Consider the following 16,599-nt stretch of genomic DNA (forward strand, 5'->3'; position numbering starts at 1 on the left):
ACGGCCCACGCCCCGTTGGGCCTGAGCCGCCCGGGTGCCCTGGCCAAATTCGTGGGGATGGCAGGGAGGCAACAAGGGAAATCAGAATCGGCCGGCTTAGTGGAGTTCGAAAGATGTAGGTGAACTCTAGACTCTTCCCATAAATTGATGCGGGCGCAGCATTACCCTTTGAAATCTGGACATTGCGAAAATGCCTTTAAGGCTGCTGTGCTGCTGCACCCTGTCATTTAATTGTTGTGTGCTGTTTGATGATGAAACATCTTATTGCCTTCAAAACCAAACTGTTTTTACTTAGGGCAGATCTCCTGCTGTAAATGCCACAAAATTTTTCCGGCTCAGCGAAAGCAAAGGCAGCAAACATTCCTTAGTAACCCTAGAGGAGGATTCCTTAGCATCCTAACGCATTGGAGACATTCAAACACCAGTCACAGCGATGGAAGGCTTTCTGAACAAAACAAACATTTAATGGGCTTGTACGGCTCTTGGTCCCCTACCCCAAGCTAGTAGCCTCACAGTATTAGAAGCAGTTCATCACTATATGTAATCTTATTCTGACCTTCCTCAAAGCTTCCTGGGAAGGAGGAGCTCATAGCCAAGAGGAGAAAATCCAAGGGCAACAGTTTAGAGCTGCATTGCCCAGTTTTCTCTACCAAGAGGCCGAACTCATGTGAATGACGGTTCCCTTCCTCAAGATCACTCTAAACGAACGGGGGGTGGGGGGGGGGGTGGGGGGGGAGAGATTGAAATTAAGACTGTGATATTGAGGCACGGATAGATTAATTGAGCAATGGCATAGAATAGAGAACCCCGAAACGCAACCATGCAAGTATAGAAATGTGGTATATGATAGAAGTGGCATGTTAGGTAAGTAAACAGGGACATTTTATTAACTGACGCTGGAAAATGGTTATTTATATTGGAAAAGATGAAATTGGAACCCTCATTCATGTGATATGGAAAATAATAATAATCTATTCCAGATGGATTAAGGAATTAAATGTCAAAAACATACCCTTAAAGCTCTTGACAGGAAACATAGGCAAGGAACTTTTAGACTTTGGGATACAGATTTCTAAACAATGTAGACAAACCATTGACCATAGAATGGAATAGTGGTAACTTTGACTTTAAGAATTTTAATTTATGAAGACACCATAAAGAGCAAAAAACACAGCTGTGCATTGGGAGAAAATATTTTCAATACAGATAAGTGGCAAGGAATTCCAATTGCGAATATATAAAGGACTACAAATTATTAAGAAAAACACAATCCAGTAAAGAAGTGGGCAAAACACATGAATAGGCATTTCACCAATGGAGAGACGCATATGGCCAATAAACATACATATAAAGAGATGTTCGACATCATTAGTGATCAGGAAAATGCAAAGCAAAACTACAATGAAATACCACTGTTCACCCATTCAGTTGTCAAAAATTTAAAAGTCTAACAGTACCAAGTGTTGGGGAGGATGTGAATCCATATGATTTATTGAATATTGCTGGTGGGAGTCTAAATTGGTACCAGTTGTAAAGAAAACGGGTTTCCATTATCTCTTACAGTTGAACATACATCTACCCTCTGAGCCAGCAATTCTGCTCCTAGAGGGAACAACTATTCCCAGTTTGGTCTGTAACCTTCCAGGTCTCCCTCTGTGCATCTGCAAAATATTCAGGACTAGAGTTGCCTTGTTTGTCCAGGTACGAAAACCATAGTATGCATGGCCTTGCTCCAATTTATACTCCTTCCATATTTTCTCAGCCTTATCTACTTCCCAGGCGATCAGGCACTTGATCAATGGAAATCCCTGACTGCCACTGCCGTTTTCACATCTCCTGACACTTCTGACTCCTTCACTTTTCTAAAGTGAGGGCTAGGTTCTGAAATGGCCTCTACTGCACTCACTGCAGCAGGAGCTTCTGCACTCAAGCTCATCCTGACCAGATCCATGGAGGCTCTGATGACTCCTACCACTTTTGGATTCAGGACTGAACTGTGGTGTGTGGGATCTGGCTTTCCTACTGACTACCAGGACCAAGGTAACGCAACTCAGAGGTGTGAGGAAACTAACAAACACCTAATAGGGTGAACTTTGACCACTGACAGAAATGAGACAAACACCCGTAGGCAGATCAATTCCTTTCCTCAACCATTTCAAGATGGTGTGATTCTATACAACTCTTCTGGAAGCATTCAGGAAGACTGTGACATAAGCTGTGTTTTCTTGAGTAACAGTGGCGAACTCAGTAGCACACCAAAGTATATTTTGTTTCCATCCTTCCCTACCTCACTTCATTTATTCCCTCACTCTTACACCCATGGGATTGCATCCTTCACTAAAGATTTACCACATATGTTTTGCTCCAGGCTTTGCTTTCTACCAAACATAGGCTAAGAAAACAGGTGTCAGAAATGGGGTGGCCTCAGAAAACAGACCCTCAGGATAGGACTTTTGCTATACAAATACATGGACATTAAATAATCTGCTCTTGAATGGTATTTGGGTCAACAATGAAATCAAGATGGAAATCAAAAATTTCTTTGAGCTGAATGATAATAGTGACACAACTTATCAAAACTTCTGGGATACAGCAAAAGTGGTGCTAAGAGGAAGATTCATAGCATTAAATGTCCATATCAAAAAGTCTAAAACAGCACAAATAGACAATCTAAGGTCACATTACCCGACTTCAAACTATACTACAAGGCCGTAGTTACCAAAACAGCGTGGTACTGGTATAAAAATAGGCATGTAGACCAATGGAACAAAATACAGAACACAGAAATAAAGCCAAATACAAACAACTGATCTTTGACATAACAAACAAAAACATAAAATGGGGAAAGGACACCCTGTTCAACGAATGGTGCTGGGAAAATTGGCACGCCACGTGTAGATAATTGAAACTGGATCCTCATCCCTCGCCTTGTACAAAAATCAACTCCAGATGGATCTAAGATTTAAATCTAACACCTGAAACCATAAAAATTCTAGGAGATAACACTGGCAAAGCTATTCTAGACATTGGCTTAGGCAAAGAGTTCGTGACCAAGAACCCAAAAGCAAATGCAACAAAAACAAAAATAAATAGGTGGGACCTGATTAAACTGAAAAGCCTCTGCACAGCAAAAGAAATAATCAGCAGAGTAAACAGACAACCCACAGAATAAGAGAAAATATTTGCAAACCATGCATCTGATGACAAAGGACTAATATCCAGAATCTACAAGGAACTCAAACAAATCAGCAAGAAAAAAATAACCCCATCAAAAAGTGGGCAAAGGAATGAATAGACAATTCTCAAAATATACAAATGGCCAATAAACATACGAAAAACTGTTCAACATCACTAATTATCAGGGAAATGCAAATTAAAACCACAATGAGATACCACCTTACTCCTGCAAGAATGGCCATAATAAAAAAAATCAAAAAAGAATAAATGTTGGTGTGAATGTGGTGAAAAGAGAACACTTTGACACTGCTGGTGGGAATGGAAACTAGTACAACCACTGTGGAAAACAGTACCGAGATTTCTTAAAGAACTACAAGTAGAACTACCATTTGATCCAGCAATCCCACTACTGGGTATCTACCCAGAGGAAAAGAAGTCATTATTTGAAAAAGACACTTGTACATGCATGTTTATAGCAGCACAATTTGCAATTGCAAAGATATGGAACCAGTCTAAATGCCCATCAACCAACAAATGGATAAAGAAAATATGTATATATACACCATGGAACACTACTCAGCCATAAAAAGGAACAAAATAATGGCAACTCACAGATGGAGTTGGAGACCACTATTCTAAGTGAAATAACTCAGGAATGGAAAACCAAATATTGTATGTTCTCACTTATAAGTGGGAGCTAAGCTATGAGGACAAAAGGCATAAGAACTATACTATGGACTTTGGGGACTCGGGGGAAAGGGTGGGAGGGGGATGAGGGACAAAAGACTACACATTGGGTGCAGTGTACACTGCTGAGGTGATGGGTGCACCAAAATCTCAGAAATTACCACTAAAGAACTTATCCATGTAACTAAAAACCACCTCTACCCAAATAATTTTGAAATAAAAAATAAAAATATTTTAAAAAGAACTCTTTAAAATAAATAATGAAAAGCACCGACAGACTTACGAACAGGCAATAGAAAAAATGAGAAATAGAAAGGAATACAAATAAAAGTACAGAAAAAAATACGGCAAGTTATTCAACCAAACTGGTAATTTGAAATCCAGATTGAAATAATGCAAAAAAAAGGCAATTTCTGGCACCATGGCAGACCAGGTACCTGGATGATCTGTTGCTGAAAACAACTGAAAATGCTGGTTAAAATATATTAACACACTAGCTTTTTTTTTCCTTCTGTTCATTGAATAGAGTCACTGTGTATTTTATATACTTTCATTTAGTCTTATGACAATCCTATGAAACAAGTACTTTTAAAAAAATTGAGATAACAGTTGCATACCGTGAAATTCATCCATTTAAAGTGAACAATTCACAGGTGCAGCTAGCTCAGTCAGCAGAGCATAAGACTCTTAAAGTGAACGATTCAGTGCTTTTTAGTATATTCACAGAGTTGTGCAACCATCACCACTATCTAATTGGTCTTAGTCTGTTTGGGCTGCCATAACAAAATACCACAAACTGGATAGCTCATAAACAACAGGCATTTATTGCTCACAGTTCTAGAGGCTGGAAGTGCAAGATTAAGATGCCAGCAGATTCTGTGTCTGCTGAGGGCCTGTTCCTCATAGAAGGTGCCCTCTTGCTGAATTCTCACATGGTGGAAGGGGGAAAACAAGCTTGCATTGCAAAGAGGTGGGCCTCTTTAATCCCAAAGGGCCCACCTCTAAAAGGCCCCATTACCATTACATTAAACTTAATTACCATTACATTGAGAATTAAGTTTCAACATAGGAATTTGGGGGAACACAAATATCCAGACTGTAGCATAATTCCAGAACGGATTCATCACCCACGGAGACCCCAGCCCCATTAGTAGTCACTCCCCATTCCTAGTCCCTGGCAACCACTAATCTACTTTCTGTAGGACCACTAACTGAATCTACCACAAGGGACTAACAAAAACCCTGCCCTGAGAATTCATAAGTATAAGTTGGCCCTTGCTCTGGTTGGCAGCTCAAAGTTGCACTACCTGAGTGACCTGAAAAACCTTAAGTAGATAATTTAACTTCAAGTGTTTTCTTGACTGATAGAGCCCCAAGGTGCCTGGCAGAGCAAAATATGTCTTTTTGAAGGAGTCCTCATTGATACCAGACCTTAAATTCCATACATATTTATAGACTGATAAATCGCTAAACAATCAAGGAAACAAAGTCCCGTGAGGGAGATCCAGCAGAAACCATAGGTAACCAAATTGAACCAAAAACTTCAGATACTGAAATTCAAGATTAGTTAACACTAGAAAATTTATTAATCCAATTTACCATATTCATGGAGAAACTCATATTATCTCAGTAGGTGGAAAATATTCAATGTAATTCAATATCCATTAATGATAAAATATCTTTTATCAAATCTAGGCATAGAAAGAACCATCTTTAGTCAGGCACGGTGGCTCATGCCTGTAATCCCAGCACTTTGGGAGGCCGAGGTGGGTGTATTGCCTGAGGTCAGGAGTTCGAGACAGCCTGGCCAACATAGCTAAAAACCATCTCTATGAAAAATACAAAAATTAGCTGGGCGAGGTGACAAGCACCTGTAGTCTCAGCTATTCGGGAGGCTGAGGCAAGAGAATCGCTTGAATCCAGGATGTGGAGGTTGAAGTGAGCTGAGATCATGCCACTGCACTTCAGCCTTCAGCCTGGGTGACAGTGAGATTCTGTCTCAAAACAAACAAACAAACAAAAAAATCTTCCCTCTTTAACCGATTTTTAAAAACTATTTGTAAAACATCTAAAATACCTACAACGAATATAGTTTTAAAAAGCTGAATGTATTTCCTTTAACATGTTGAACAAGACAAAGATGCCTCCCTCTATAACCACTTTTCTCTGTGTCGTATTGTAAGTTCTATCCAGCAGAATAAGGCAAAAGTAAATTATCATGGTATAAAGACTGGGAAGGAAGAAACAAAATTGTTGTTATCTATGGATATATTATTGTCTATGTAGAATATTTAAAAATCTACAGATAAATTATTAAAATTAATAAATGCTATTACTAAGGTTGTTAGCTACAGTCATATAAAGAAATCAATTGTATTTCTATACACCAAAGATACACAGAAAATTTAATTTTAAAAGACACCATTTCGTTATGACATCTAAAATGATCAAATACCTAGGAATAAGTTGAACCATATATAGGTACTGTATGGAGAGAATTATAAAATTCTATCTGCATACATTGAAGAAGAGCTAAAAATTGAAAGAGAAACATGTTCATGGTTTGGAAGGCTTAATTTTATTAAGATGTAGGTTCTCCTGAAATTGGCCTATAGATTCAATGCAATCCTGATAAAAATCTCAACAGGTATGTTTTGTGAAACTTGACAATCTAATTTCAAAATATGTGTGGAGTTGTAAAGAACAGGACTAGCCAAAGAAGAACAAAGTGGGGGAACTGTCTTGCAGATAGCAAGACCTTAATAAAGCTATGGTAATTAAGAGTGTGGTATAGGCACAGAAATAGACCAATGGACCAGAAGGGAGAGGCTAGAAACAGATTTGTGCATATTTAGACACTTGATAAGGTGACATGAGACATCAATCAATATATGTAAGATGTACATTGGTTTCATCCAGTAAGGTGGGACAACTGAAATAGAGGAGGAAGCTTCCAGATCGTGGGTAGATAAGAGACAAATGGTTGAATTATTTTGAGTTTCTGATTAGCCTTTCACTGGATACACAATTTACAGGAATAGTCAATTACGTCTTGGTCTGGCTCAGTGCAACAGTAGGGCAAAAGAAGTAATCAGATATGCATTTGTATCATGTGAGTAGAGGGATGACTTTGAGTCCTGCCTGCCACTTGTTTCACAAGGAATTTCCTTGTGGGCAAATTGTGAGGGAGGTATGTAGCTTATTTATTTATTTATTTATTTATCAATCTTTATAGCTATCTTATTTAGGAATAGAATGGGAGGGAGATTTGCCCAATGCAGTTCCCTGCTTGACTTTTCCCTTTGGCTTAGTGATTTTGGGGAGATTTATTTTCCTTTCATATTCTCCCCTTTTCTTTCTAAAATCTTTCAGAGAAAGCACTTTAGAAGAAAATGAGCCTCTGGTCTCAGGTTTTGTCTGATCTCTCGTGGCTAGGATGCTTTATTCCTAGACAGATAGGTCCCACATTATTAGGAAAGCTCATTTTTAGCAGGTTGTGAAGTCTCATGTCCTACAAAGAGAAAATAGGGGTAGGAAGGGAGAAAAACAACAACAAACAAACAAAAATTGAGGAACAATCCTGGAAAATCAATATAGGCCATATTCCTCTGAAGTCCATACATCAGTAGGCAGGTATGAAATTGGTTTATGTGTAATATGTAAATTGGTTGCTGTTGTTTTCTTCTGAAGTTTAAGTTGTCTAGCTTTAGTTTACAGAGCTTTAAGAAAGCACAGCTTAATTTTTAAATTTCAAATCAGGAAAAATGGGAAAAAAGGAAAGAATAAAAAATTGAAAACGTTATTTTGGAGACTTGTAGCCAGAAAAAATTTTAGAATTCAGCCCAAACTGTAGAAAATAATAAAAATTGAAAAACGTTAGGCAAGACCAGAATCTAATAACAGGTGTACCATAGTTTATTTTGAAACATAATTTTTCTCTCTCCAGTTCCATTTTCAGTAAAGACAAATCATAGGACAAATTCATTTGCAAAATAAGTTTTAGTCTTATTATACTTGGCTGGAGTAGTCACATAAAGTCAGCAAGAATAATTATTTGCCATATAGGCTCCTCTTTTTTTTTAAAATTGGCTTTGCTGGAACTTTATTCCATAAGGAATCTCAGATTTGAATTTAATGTCTTAAGCCCAGCCTATGTCTGCAAATACCTATGTTAATTGGGTGAATTCCTTACCTCGAGGTTCCAAGAAAACTTGGGGATCCTGGACCAGTCAGAAAGTTACATTTTTCACTTACCACAGGTCAGGAACCTGTATAGGGACTGCATAGACAAGGTATGAGGCATGTTTTCCCAAGGGGCTTTTATTGGCTCTATAATTCAACTTTGATTACTTGAAGGAATCTGTATTTGAAAGCATGTTATTCCAGTCAAAACCTTGGTAGAATAACCAGTGTCTCCAATTGTGTCCTGTTACCAAAGAAAGCAGATTCTTATTGTACTTAGGCAAATAACAATATTGCCACAAGTTGAGAATACTCACAACTACTTTCCAAATTTTGGAGAAATCAGGTAGAGAGAAATGTGCTCCAAATTTTGTTTATAGGAATATATTTTACTTGATTGTCAAAAGTTTCAAAAAGTTTCTTTGGCTCTGAAAAACAAACAAAAGATCAGCAATGTTTTAGGCAAAAAGTCATAAAAGGATTTATTTCAGTCTTCTATTAGTTTAGTCCATGCAGTTAACTCCTGTTCTGCTTGATATTCATGAACATTTCAGCTCTCTGTGGGAGTCTTGGAAGTTTTTCCTCTAATCTAGTGTCACAATCTCCAAGGTTATCAGAAACCTGCAATCAAGAGCACCTGTCAGAGTCCTATGCTGATTATAAACCACCTTTTGAAAAGGATAAAAATAAAACAACTGTGGATGACAAAAGTCTTAAAATAGTCATAGTTAAACACACAATTGACAAGAAAATTTGGTTATTTCTGTGGCATACAACAGTTTTACATAATAATCATAATCACTACTGATAACATATGCTAAGACCTATCAGAATCACAGGAATTTCATACAATTCTGGAACATACACTAATAACACAGTTATATAAACATAATCCAAAGAAGCTTAAACACTGTTTCATATACTTCCTGTATGACTTTATTATATCAAATAAGCTGAATATGTCTCTTCTGAACTTCAGGGAACTAATATAAAGAAATTAATGAGGACTGAAGTTAACATTTGATTTTGGAAAGTTTGTCAAATATAAAAAGTTTAAAACACTTGATATCACAAAATAGGATCACAGGTCATTGTAAAATAAGTCATTCATTTAGCCAAAGTGATAACTCAGTTTTTTTTTTAAAGGTGAAAATCTTTAGTCTTTGAGAGAGGAGACTTAATTTTCCAAACAATAAGCCCTAATAAAGACAGCATGAGGCCAATTAAATTTTTTTTTCAAAATTTTATAAACAATCTATAAAATGTTAACCATCCTGACCATAAGATATAATTTCCATAGCCTTTTTATAACCTTTATAATCTTTTATTAAGGAGTAGTTTAACGCTCCAAGAAAACCTTGTTAATCTGACATAGGGACCCCTATGCTAGTCCTACATCAGTGTGCCTTCAACATTAATGGTTAATTTATAGAGAAACTGAACTTACTTTATGTCTCAAAATCAGCCCTTACAATCTCATGTGCTTGCCTCTTCCACGATAGTCCCTGGGCCTTGAGAAGTTAAATAGTTTTAATTTCTGGCCATGTGTCTCATGAACAAAGTTTATTTTCATTGGCATCTTCTATGGGGTTTGAAGATAAGGATTTAACTGCCGTCAGTGTTTAATATTTAGCAGGACTTGGGGTTCTTTTCAGACCCAGTAGTCAAAGCCCTGTGACTCACTGGCACAAGAACTTTAAAAGCACATATAGAAAGTCACACGGATGTAATAACCTTAATTTTAAAAAAAGTTTTAATCTCAGTTTTTTTCCCTAAACAAATCAAAACTTAGTAATAATGACATAGAAATTATTTTGATAAAGCATAAAATCTGTTTATTAGGCCAGTTACCCAAAGGCAAAAGAGACCTTCCGCGGTGCGACTGCTGTTCCCTATGGGGAGTTCCATTTAGATAAGTTCAAGTCAAAACTAATGAAAAAGGTACTTGAACTAGTTAGACATAGGAAGAATGTTTCCTGGATCATAAATGCAAATTTTCAGATCCATAGAACAATTTAAAGCCAAGAGCACAGAATATTATGTTGGAAGGAAACACTTTCTTTAGACCTTTAAGATAAAACATTTTTAGCATCAGATCACAACAAACAGAAACCGAAGGAGGAAAAAAAAAACCGTACAGGAGCTGAAAATGAGTTGAAGGAGAGTTATTATTTCAGACTTTTAACGGAGAGAAAGCTGAAAACACGAGACACAAAGTTGAACTTTGCATTAAAAATCATAATATCTTATAGTTTTATTAAGGGTAAAGCAAATACCTTAAGAAAATATCATTGTTCTAATCAATCCTTTAGTGTATAAGTGTTTTTTTCTTTAAATATCAAAACCCAATCTCTAGAAAAACCATTATAAATGATTTCCCTTTAATTATAGACAACTTGATCATATAAATTTTTTTATTTTCATAATTGAGATTTTATTGGTTGAGGATCAGTACAGACATTTCAATTTGTACACAAATCTTAACATACATAACGAAATTCTAAAAAGCCATGTATTGTAATTCTTTTTTAAAGTTATTCCAGTGACTTTCCAGCTTAAAATTTGGAAGCAAATTTTCCTTAAGAGGCTATCAAGTACCAGTATCTTCACATGTTGGTCAGCTGTTACATACGGCCCACCAGTTCACAACTCAATAGCACGTACACTACATGTTCAAATTTGTAATCTTTCACAGCACAGTAACAAAGTTATTAGGAAAACAGGACTACCACAACCAAAGATGTTACAGAGTGCACACAGTTCTGACAGGGAGAGCCATGATCAAAGAGTGGTTTTCTTTAGGAAACAATTCTACTAAAAAACAACATGGGAATAGAAGTAATTTAAAATGTTCAAGACATTAAATGCAGGACTGACTCCATATTGCCATTTAATGTGCTTTGTATTATAGGATATAAAAACTAACCCCCCATCTATGGAATATTAAGCTGACACCCGAGACAGTCAGAGCCTCCCATAATTCAATATCCCACACTATTTTCTGGTTGTACCAAAAAATAAACAACCAGCAAATGATTTCACCTCTTAAAAAAAGCATTTACACTTAAAAAATGGGATGAGGTGGGATTCCCTCCTTCTTAAAAATGTTTCTAGAGCTACTAAAAAACTTGCATTTACAAAGTAGTTGATAAAAATATTCCTCTGGATTGTACAAGAAGGGAGACAGGGACCACTGATAAGACATGGTATATGGTATTAATCAGACTTGGCTTCTTTCTCTCCTGCTTCATCAGAGGCTGGACTCTCCTCAGTTTTCGTTTCCCTCTTTACTGCAGGTAAATCTTCTTTAGTTTCTTGGTTAGCCACTTCGGCCTGTTTTCCCTTTGCTCTCCTTTTCCCTTTTGTTTGCACTTTTTTGTCTGAAGATTTATCCTTCGCTGCTGCCTTTTTTGGCTTCACTTCCACTTTTGCAGGAGGTTTAGCTGACAACCACACCGATCTCCTCTTGGGCTCTTCCTTGGCGGCCCCTTTGGTGGAGCTGACCTTCCTCTTGGGCATCCTGGTGGCAGGGAGGGTGTGTGCCGGGTGCCTGCGGGCTGCGGCGCGCCGAGAGCCTTCGCGAAACTGGGCTGCCTGGCCGCTGCCACTCCTCCCGCCACCCGAGCTGCTGAGACCCACCGATCATATAAGATTTGATCCCACATTTTTTTTTTCTTAAAAGGAGGAACTGAGCTGTGGCCAGACCATTCATGATATGCTTGGACTTTCTGGTTTGTCCTGACCTTCCCTCTTTCTTAAATAACCAATCATTTTATTCTGGGACAAAAAATTACCATATAAGATTCTTTATCATATAAAATTACTTTTAAGCTTTCTTACCAAAAATACTTCTTTATTTCTATACCTTTCTTTACATATCTCTTATTTCCCGGTTCTTTTTACCTTGTTTTATACATAACCTTTAAATAACCTTTGAATTAGACAAAAATTACTCACCCTTTAACAAGAACACACACATTTTTTAGAAAAAATGTTTTCCTACAATACATATTTTTTAATTAGAAAACACCCATTTAATGAAATACCTATTATTTAACTTTAGATTCTAAATGATGGCAAGTTTATCTACAAATATTTATCCCATCACATTTACCTAATTATTTTATTTTAATAGTTTACCTAGATTATTTATGAAAACTGCAACAGTCACCAAAGTTATTTTCCTGTCAACCATTTTGTAGCTTGTGAATTTCAGGCATTTATCTGAGTTAGAATCTTAAGATTGAATACATGGTTATTTTACCAAATAATTCAGGATTTAGCTGTCTTCATTAAACCAATAATAATGTCTTTTTTGTGAAAGATTACACAAGCAAAGATCATTCTGTTTTGGGCTGGGTTTATTGTTTAATAACCTTTATGACAGCTGGGCACGGTGGCTCAGGCCTGTAATCCCACCATTTTGGGAGGCCGAGATGGGCGGATCACGAGGTCAGGAGATCGAGACCATCCTGGCTAACACGGTGAAACCCCGTCTCTACTAAAAGTACAAAAAAATTAGCTGGGTGTCTGTAGTCCCAGCTACTTGGGAGGCTGAGGCAGTAGAATGGCGTGAACCCTGGAGGCGGAACTTGCAGTGAGCCGAGATCGCACCACTGCACTCCAGCCTGGGCGACAGAGGCAGACTCCGCTCAAAAAATAAAATAAAATAAAATAAAATAAAATAAAATAAAATAAAATAAGCTTTATGACAAATTTTGACACCTTATAATATTTGGCAGGGATAAGTATGAAATCTCTTGATCAATAAATGCAAACAAAAATGTATACTGACATTTCTGAAGATATTTGTAATATTACTCTACCAATAATTTTAAAGCTAGCTTAGTAAAAACTCTACTTAAGTCATGTGAGCTTGAAAAGCATTTGGGCTTATTATTTAATTTATGAGTACTCTTTAAGCCAAATTTGGTACCTTGTGGCAGAAAACATATAACCAAATACGTCTACATACACGTAAACACACACACATACACACTCATATAAACAAATATCCTAGAGCATTTACTTCAGAACTCTAGCCATGCGATATTAATAACAACTCATTGGTTTGCAAAAACAATAACAAAAAGAAACGGTTAGGTGCAAACAGTGGATTTTATCTCAGTAGAAAAGTTAACAACAGACTTAAAGCAGGCAGAAAAGAAAGCAGAGAGATAGAGAATTCAGGAGCTTTATAGTTGCAGATTGACCTTCAGGCTCGGAATTTTCCTTGATGTAATCTGCCTGTCAGTTTCAAACGTGCACAAGAACAGACCTAACGCGTGAGCAGCTGGAGTCGCAGGAAATCCGGCCCTTCCATTTACACAGCCACTTGCGAGTACAGGAGCCATGAAACCAAATGGGCTTCCAAGGGGGCTTGTTCTCCTTGTCTTTCCTTATTCTTAGATGATGTGTTTCCCACATTGTTTTTTTCTTAAAAGGAGGAACTGAGCTGTGGCCTAGGGTTTAGTGTGGTGGGTCAAAGTGTGCTGGTTGCGGACAGGACTCCACAATGCATCACCACTGAATTGTTTCGGCCCTCTTTTGTGTCTCAGTTTCTCTCTCCAGAGGTCTAGCACCTCTGGGAGGGCTCAAAGCTTGGGGTGAGCAGCTCCTATATGTGCTCCCTGGACGAGGCTTTTAAAACTAATTTTGTTGGCAATTCCCTGTAGGGCTACTGCACATCACATGGAGGCAACCCCCAGACACTCCCACTTGGCCTCCAGTCACCCAGGAGCACCTTTTGACTGGGAGGAGCAAAATGCCCTTTCTCTTTGGGGTTGAGGAAACTCAGTCTCTCATTTATCTATGAAAGTGACAGTGCAGTTCCTCATGCAAATATGCAGACAAGCCAATGGAGATTAATTTGGGGAGGAAAGGCAATGGAGAAGACTCTTTAAAATGCATCTGAATTAGAATTGAGATCCTAAACAACTTCCTAGGAGGAAAAAAGCCCAGCCAAGACCACTTTCTGTAAACTGTCCTCGGCCACCTTTAACTGTAGCTCTTGTCTGCTATTACACATGCCAAGGTCAAATCCTCTCACAGGACAAGGTGGTAATCTCTGGTACCCCTGATACAGGACTTAAGAAGAAATCACTTAGGCAGATAGTAAGGGTATGGGGATCCTCAGTAAAGTTTTTCTTTTTAATAAAAAGCAGCCCCAAATGATTTTCTAACAAAGAGCAGCCTGTAAAGTTCAGCTGCAGACATAGAGAGGCAAGATGGCTCCAATCAACTGGAAAGTCCATTTGCATAATAATATTCAGCTGGGGCCACCAGCCTTCCCCCGCACTATGTAAACGTCATACCTGATCAAACCAATCTGTCAGCCCTATGTAAATCAGACACCACCTCCTCAAACCTGACTAAAATTTGGCGCATCCACCACCCGCTGGTCCTTTCCACCGGGAGACCCCTTTCTCTGTAGAGAAAGCTGCTTCTCTTTCTCTTCTCTTCTGCTCATTAAACCTCTGCTCCTAGACTTGTGTGTGTCCATGTCCTAAATTTTCCTGGTGTATGACAACGAACCCCAGGGTGTATACCCCAGACAATGTAGCCACTTCACCCCCAGAAGCCAAAGAGGTCAGGTAATGCAATACAGGAGAGCAGAGCTTTACACCTAAGAAGAATCTGCCCATGACTCTTGAAACTCCACAAAGAAAACAGAACAGTCCCAAAGGAGTGAATGGTGCCTTTGTCCTGAGTTCTTTAAAGGGTTAGAGTCATTAGATGCCTTCTTTATATTCTTCTTGGTACCAAAGATGGCGAGGGGAGAAGGAGGAATAGGGTGGAAGAAAAGTAAATGAAAGAACAATTATTTTTTTAAGACAGGGAGCAAACACACAAACCAACTGCATGTTTGGTCATTTTTTTCTCTTTTGCAGCTGCGAGGAATTTTAGCCAATTCAGAGATACCTTGTTACTCACTATTTGGAATTCTCATTCGAATTTGACCAAGTCAGGTAGAATTGGCCAAATTTGATGGGAGAAAGACTGGAACAAACAACAAAAGAACCCCAACAATATGATTACTGAGTCCTCTAATGGTAAGGAGAAATTAAGACCAGCCGACTGTGAATCGTAACTTTAGCCAAGAGAAAACTCCAATTCAGCTACTTACCTAGGAGTGGGTCTCAGGCTGAAGACTGCTCTCTACCATCCCAGAAGTAGGAAAAAACTCAAACTCACCTTCCCTGTTGGAAGTGAGCTCAAATTCCAGAATGCAGTTATCTGCCTTTCATTGTCATGGAAGCAGGAAAACTTGCCTTCCTTGTTGGAAGCAAGCAAAACTCCAGAAAAGGAGTTGTACAGCAAAATAAACTTTAGATCTCAACCAAATTTTGGGAGATGAGGGATTCTCTGGAGGGAGGGGAGCTCCCAGGCCTCAGCAAATTGTTCTATTGGTTTGAGCCATAAAGATAGCTCAAGTTGGTACCAAGTACTGATAGGAGATTTGTCAAAGGTCAGGGCCACCTCCACTCAGAGTCTCTTTGTGGTCACCAAATGTGTACCTCAAATATCTGAGACCGGTCTCAGTGAATTTAGAAAGTTTATTTTGCCAAGGTTAAGGACATGCCCATGACACAGCCTTAGGAGGTCCTGATGCCATGTGCCCAAGGCTTGGTTTTATACATTTTAGGGAGACATGAGACATCAATCAATATATGTAAGATATGCAATGGTTTGGTCCAGAAAGGTGGGACAACTTGAAGTGGGGAGGGGGCTTCCAGGTCATAGTTAGATAAGAGAAAAATGGTTGCATTCTTTTGAGTTGCCGATTAGCCTTTCACTGAATACACAATTTACATGTGAGAGCAGGAAGAGTCACTTATGCTTTAGTCTGACTTTGTGAAACAATAGGGCAAAGGAAGCAATCAGATATGCATTTGTCTCATGTGAGCAGAGGGATGACTTTGAGTTCTGCCTGTCCTTTGTTTACAAGGAATTTCTTCATGGGCAAATTGTGAGGAAGGTATGTAGCTTTAAAAAAAAAATCTTTGTAGTTATCTTATTTAGGAATAGAATAGGAGGCAGGTTTGCCCAATGCACTTCCCAGCTTGACTTTTCCCTTTCGCTTGGTCATTTGGGGGCGATTTATTTTCCTTTCATGGGGTCAATCCATCAAGAAGACATAACAACTGTAAATATATATATGTATGTACCCAACATTGGAGCAGCTAAATATATAAAGCAAATATTTACAGAAGACAAGGGAGAAATTGACAGCAACACGGGGACTTCAACACCCCATTCTCAACAGTGGACGCATCATCCAGAAAGACAGTCAAAAAGGAAACATTGGACTTAAACAAAACTCCAAGTCTTTTCTGAGTTCACCTTGGCTTGCCACAGCAGGCCACATGACAGGCCATGTGGCAGCCCACTGGATCTCACCTCAGCATCAATTAGAATTTCACTTCAGTTTTTCTTTCTCTTTGCATTTTCTCTGTAGTAAATTCCTAACCTCCTGCAGTTTTCTCTAGCTCAATAAATGACAACCCCATTCTTTCATTTGCTCGGGCCAAAAACCTCGGAGGCATGCTTGAA

At 38.3% G+C, this 16,599-nt stretch overlaps 1 protein-coding gene across 1 annotated transcript; it reads right to left on the reverse strand.

Annotated features, from left to right (window-relative positions):
• Positions 1-11,179: 11,179 nt before the first annotated feature.
• Positions 11,180-11,666, reverse strand: LOC129138630 (non-histone chromosomal protein HMG-14-like). The gene has a single exon (XM_063804698.1). It carries the CDS (start codon positions 11,563-11,565, stop codon positions 11,263-11,265), a length of 303 nt encoding a protein of 100 aa, XP_063660768.1. The 5' UTR covers positions 11,566-11,666; the 3' UTR covers positions 11,180-11,262.
• Positions 11,667-16,599: the final 4,933 nt, after the last annotated feature.

The sequence above is a fragment of the Pan troglodytes genome, chromosome X, assembly GCF_028858775.2.
Source record: "Pan troglodytes isolate AG18354 chromosome X, NHGRI_mPanTro3-v2.0_pri, whole genome shotgun sequence".
NCBI classification, from domain to species: domain Eukaryota; kingdom Metazoa; phylum Chordata; class Mammalia; order Primates; family Hominidae; genus Pan; species Pan troglodytes.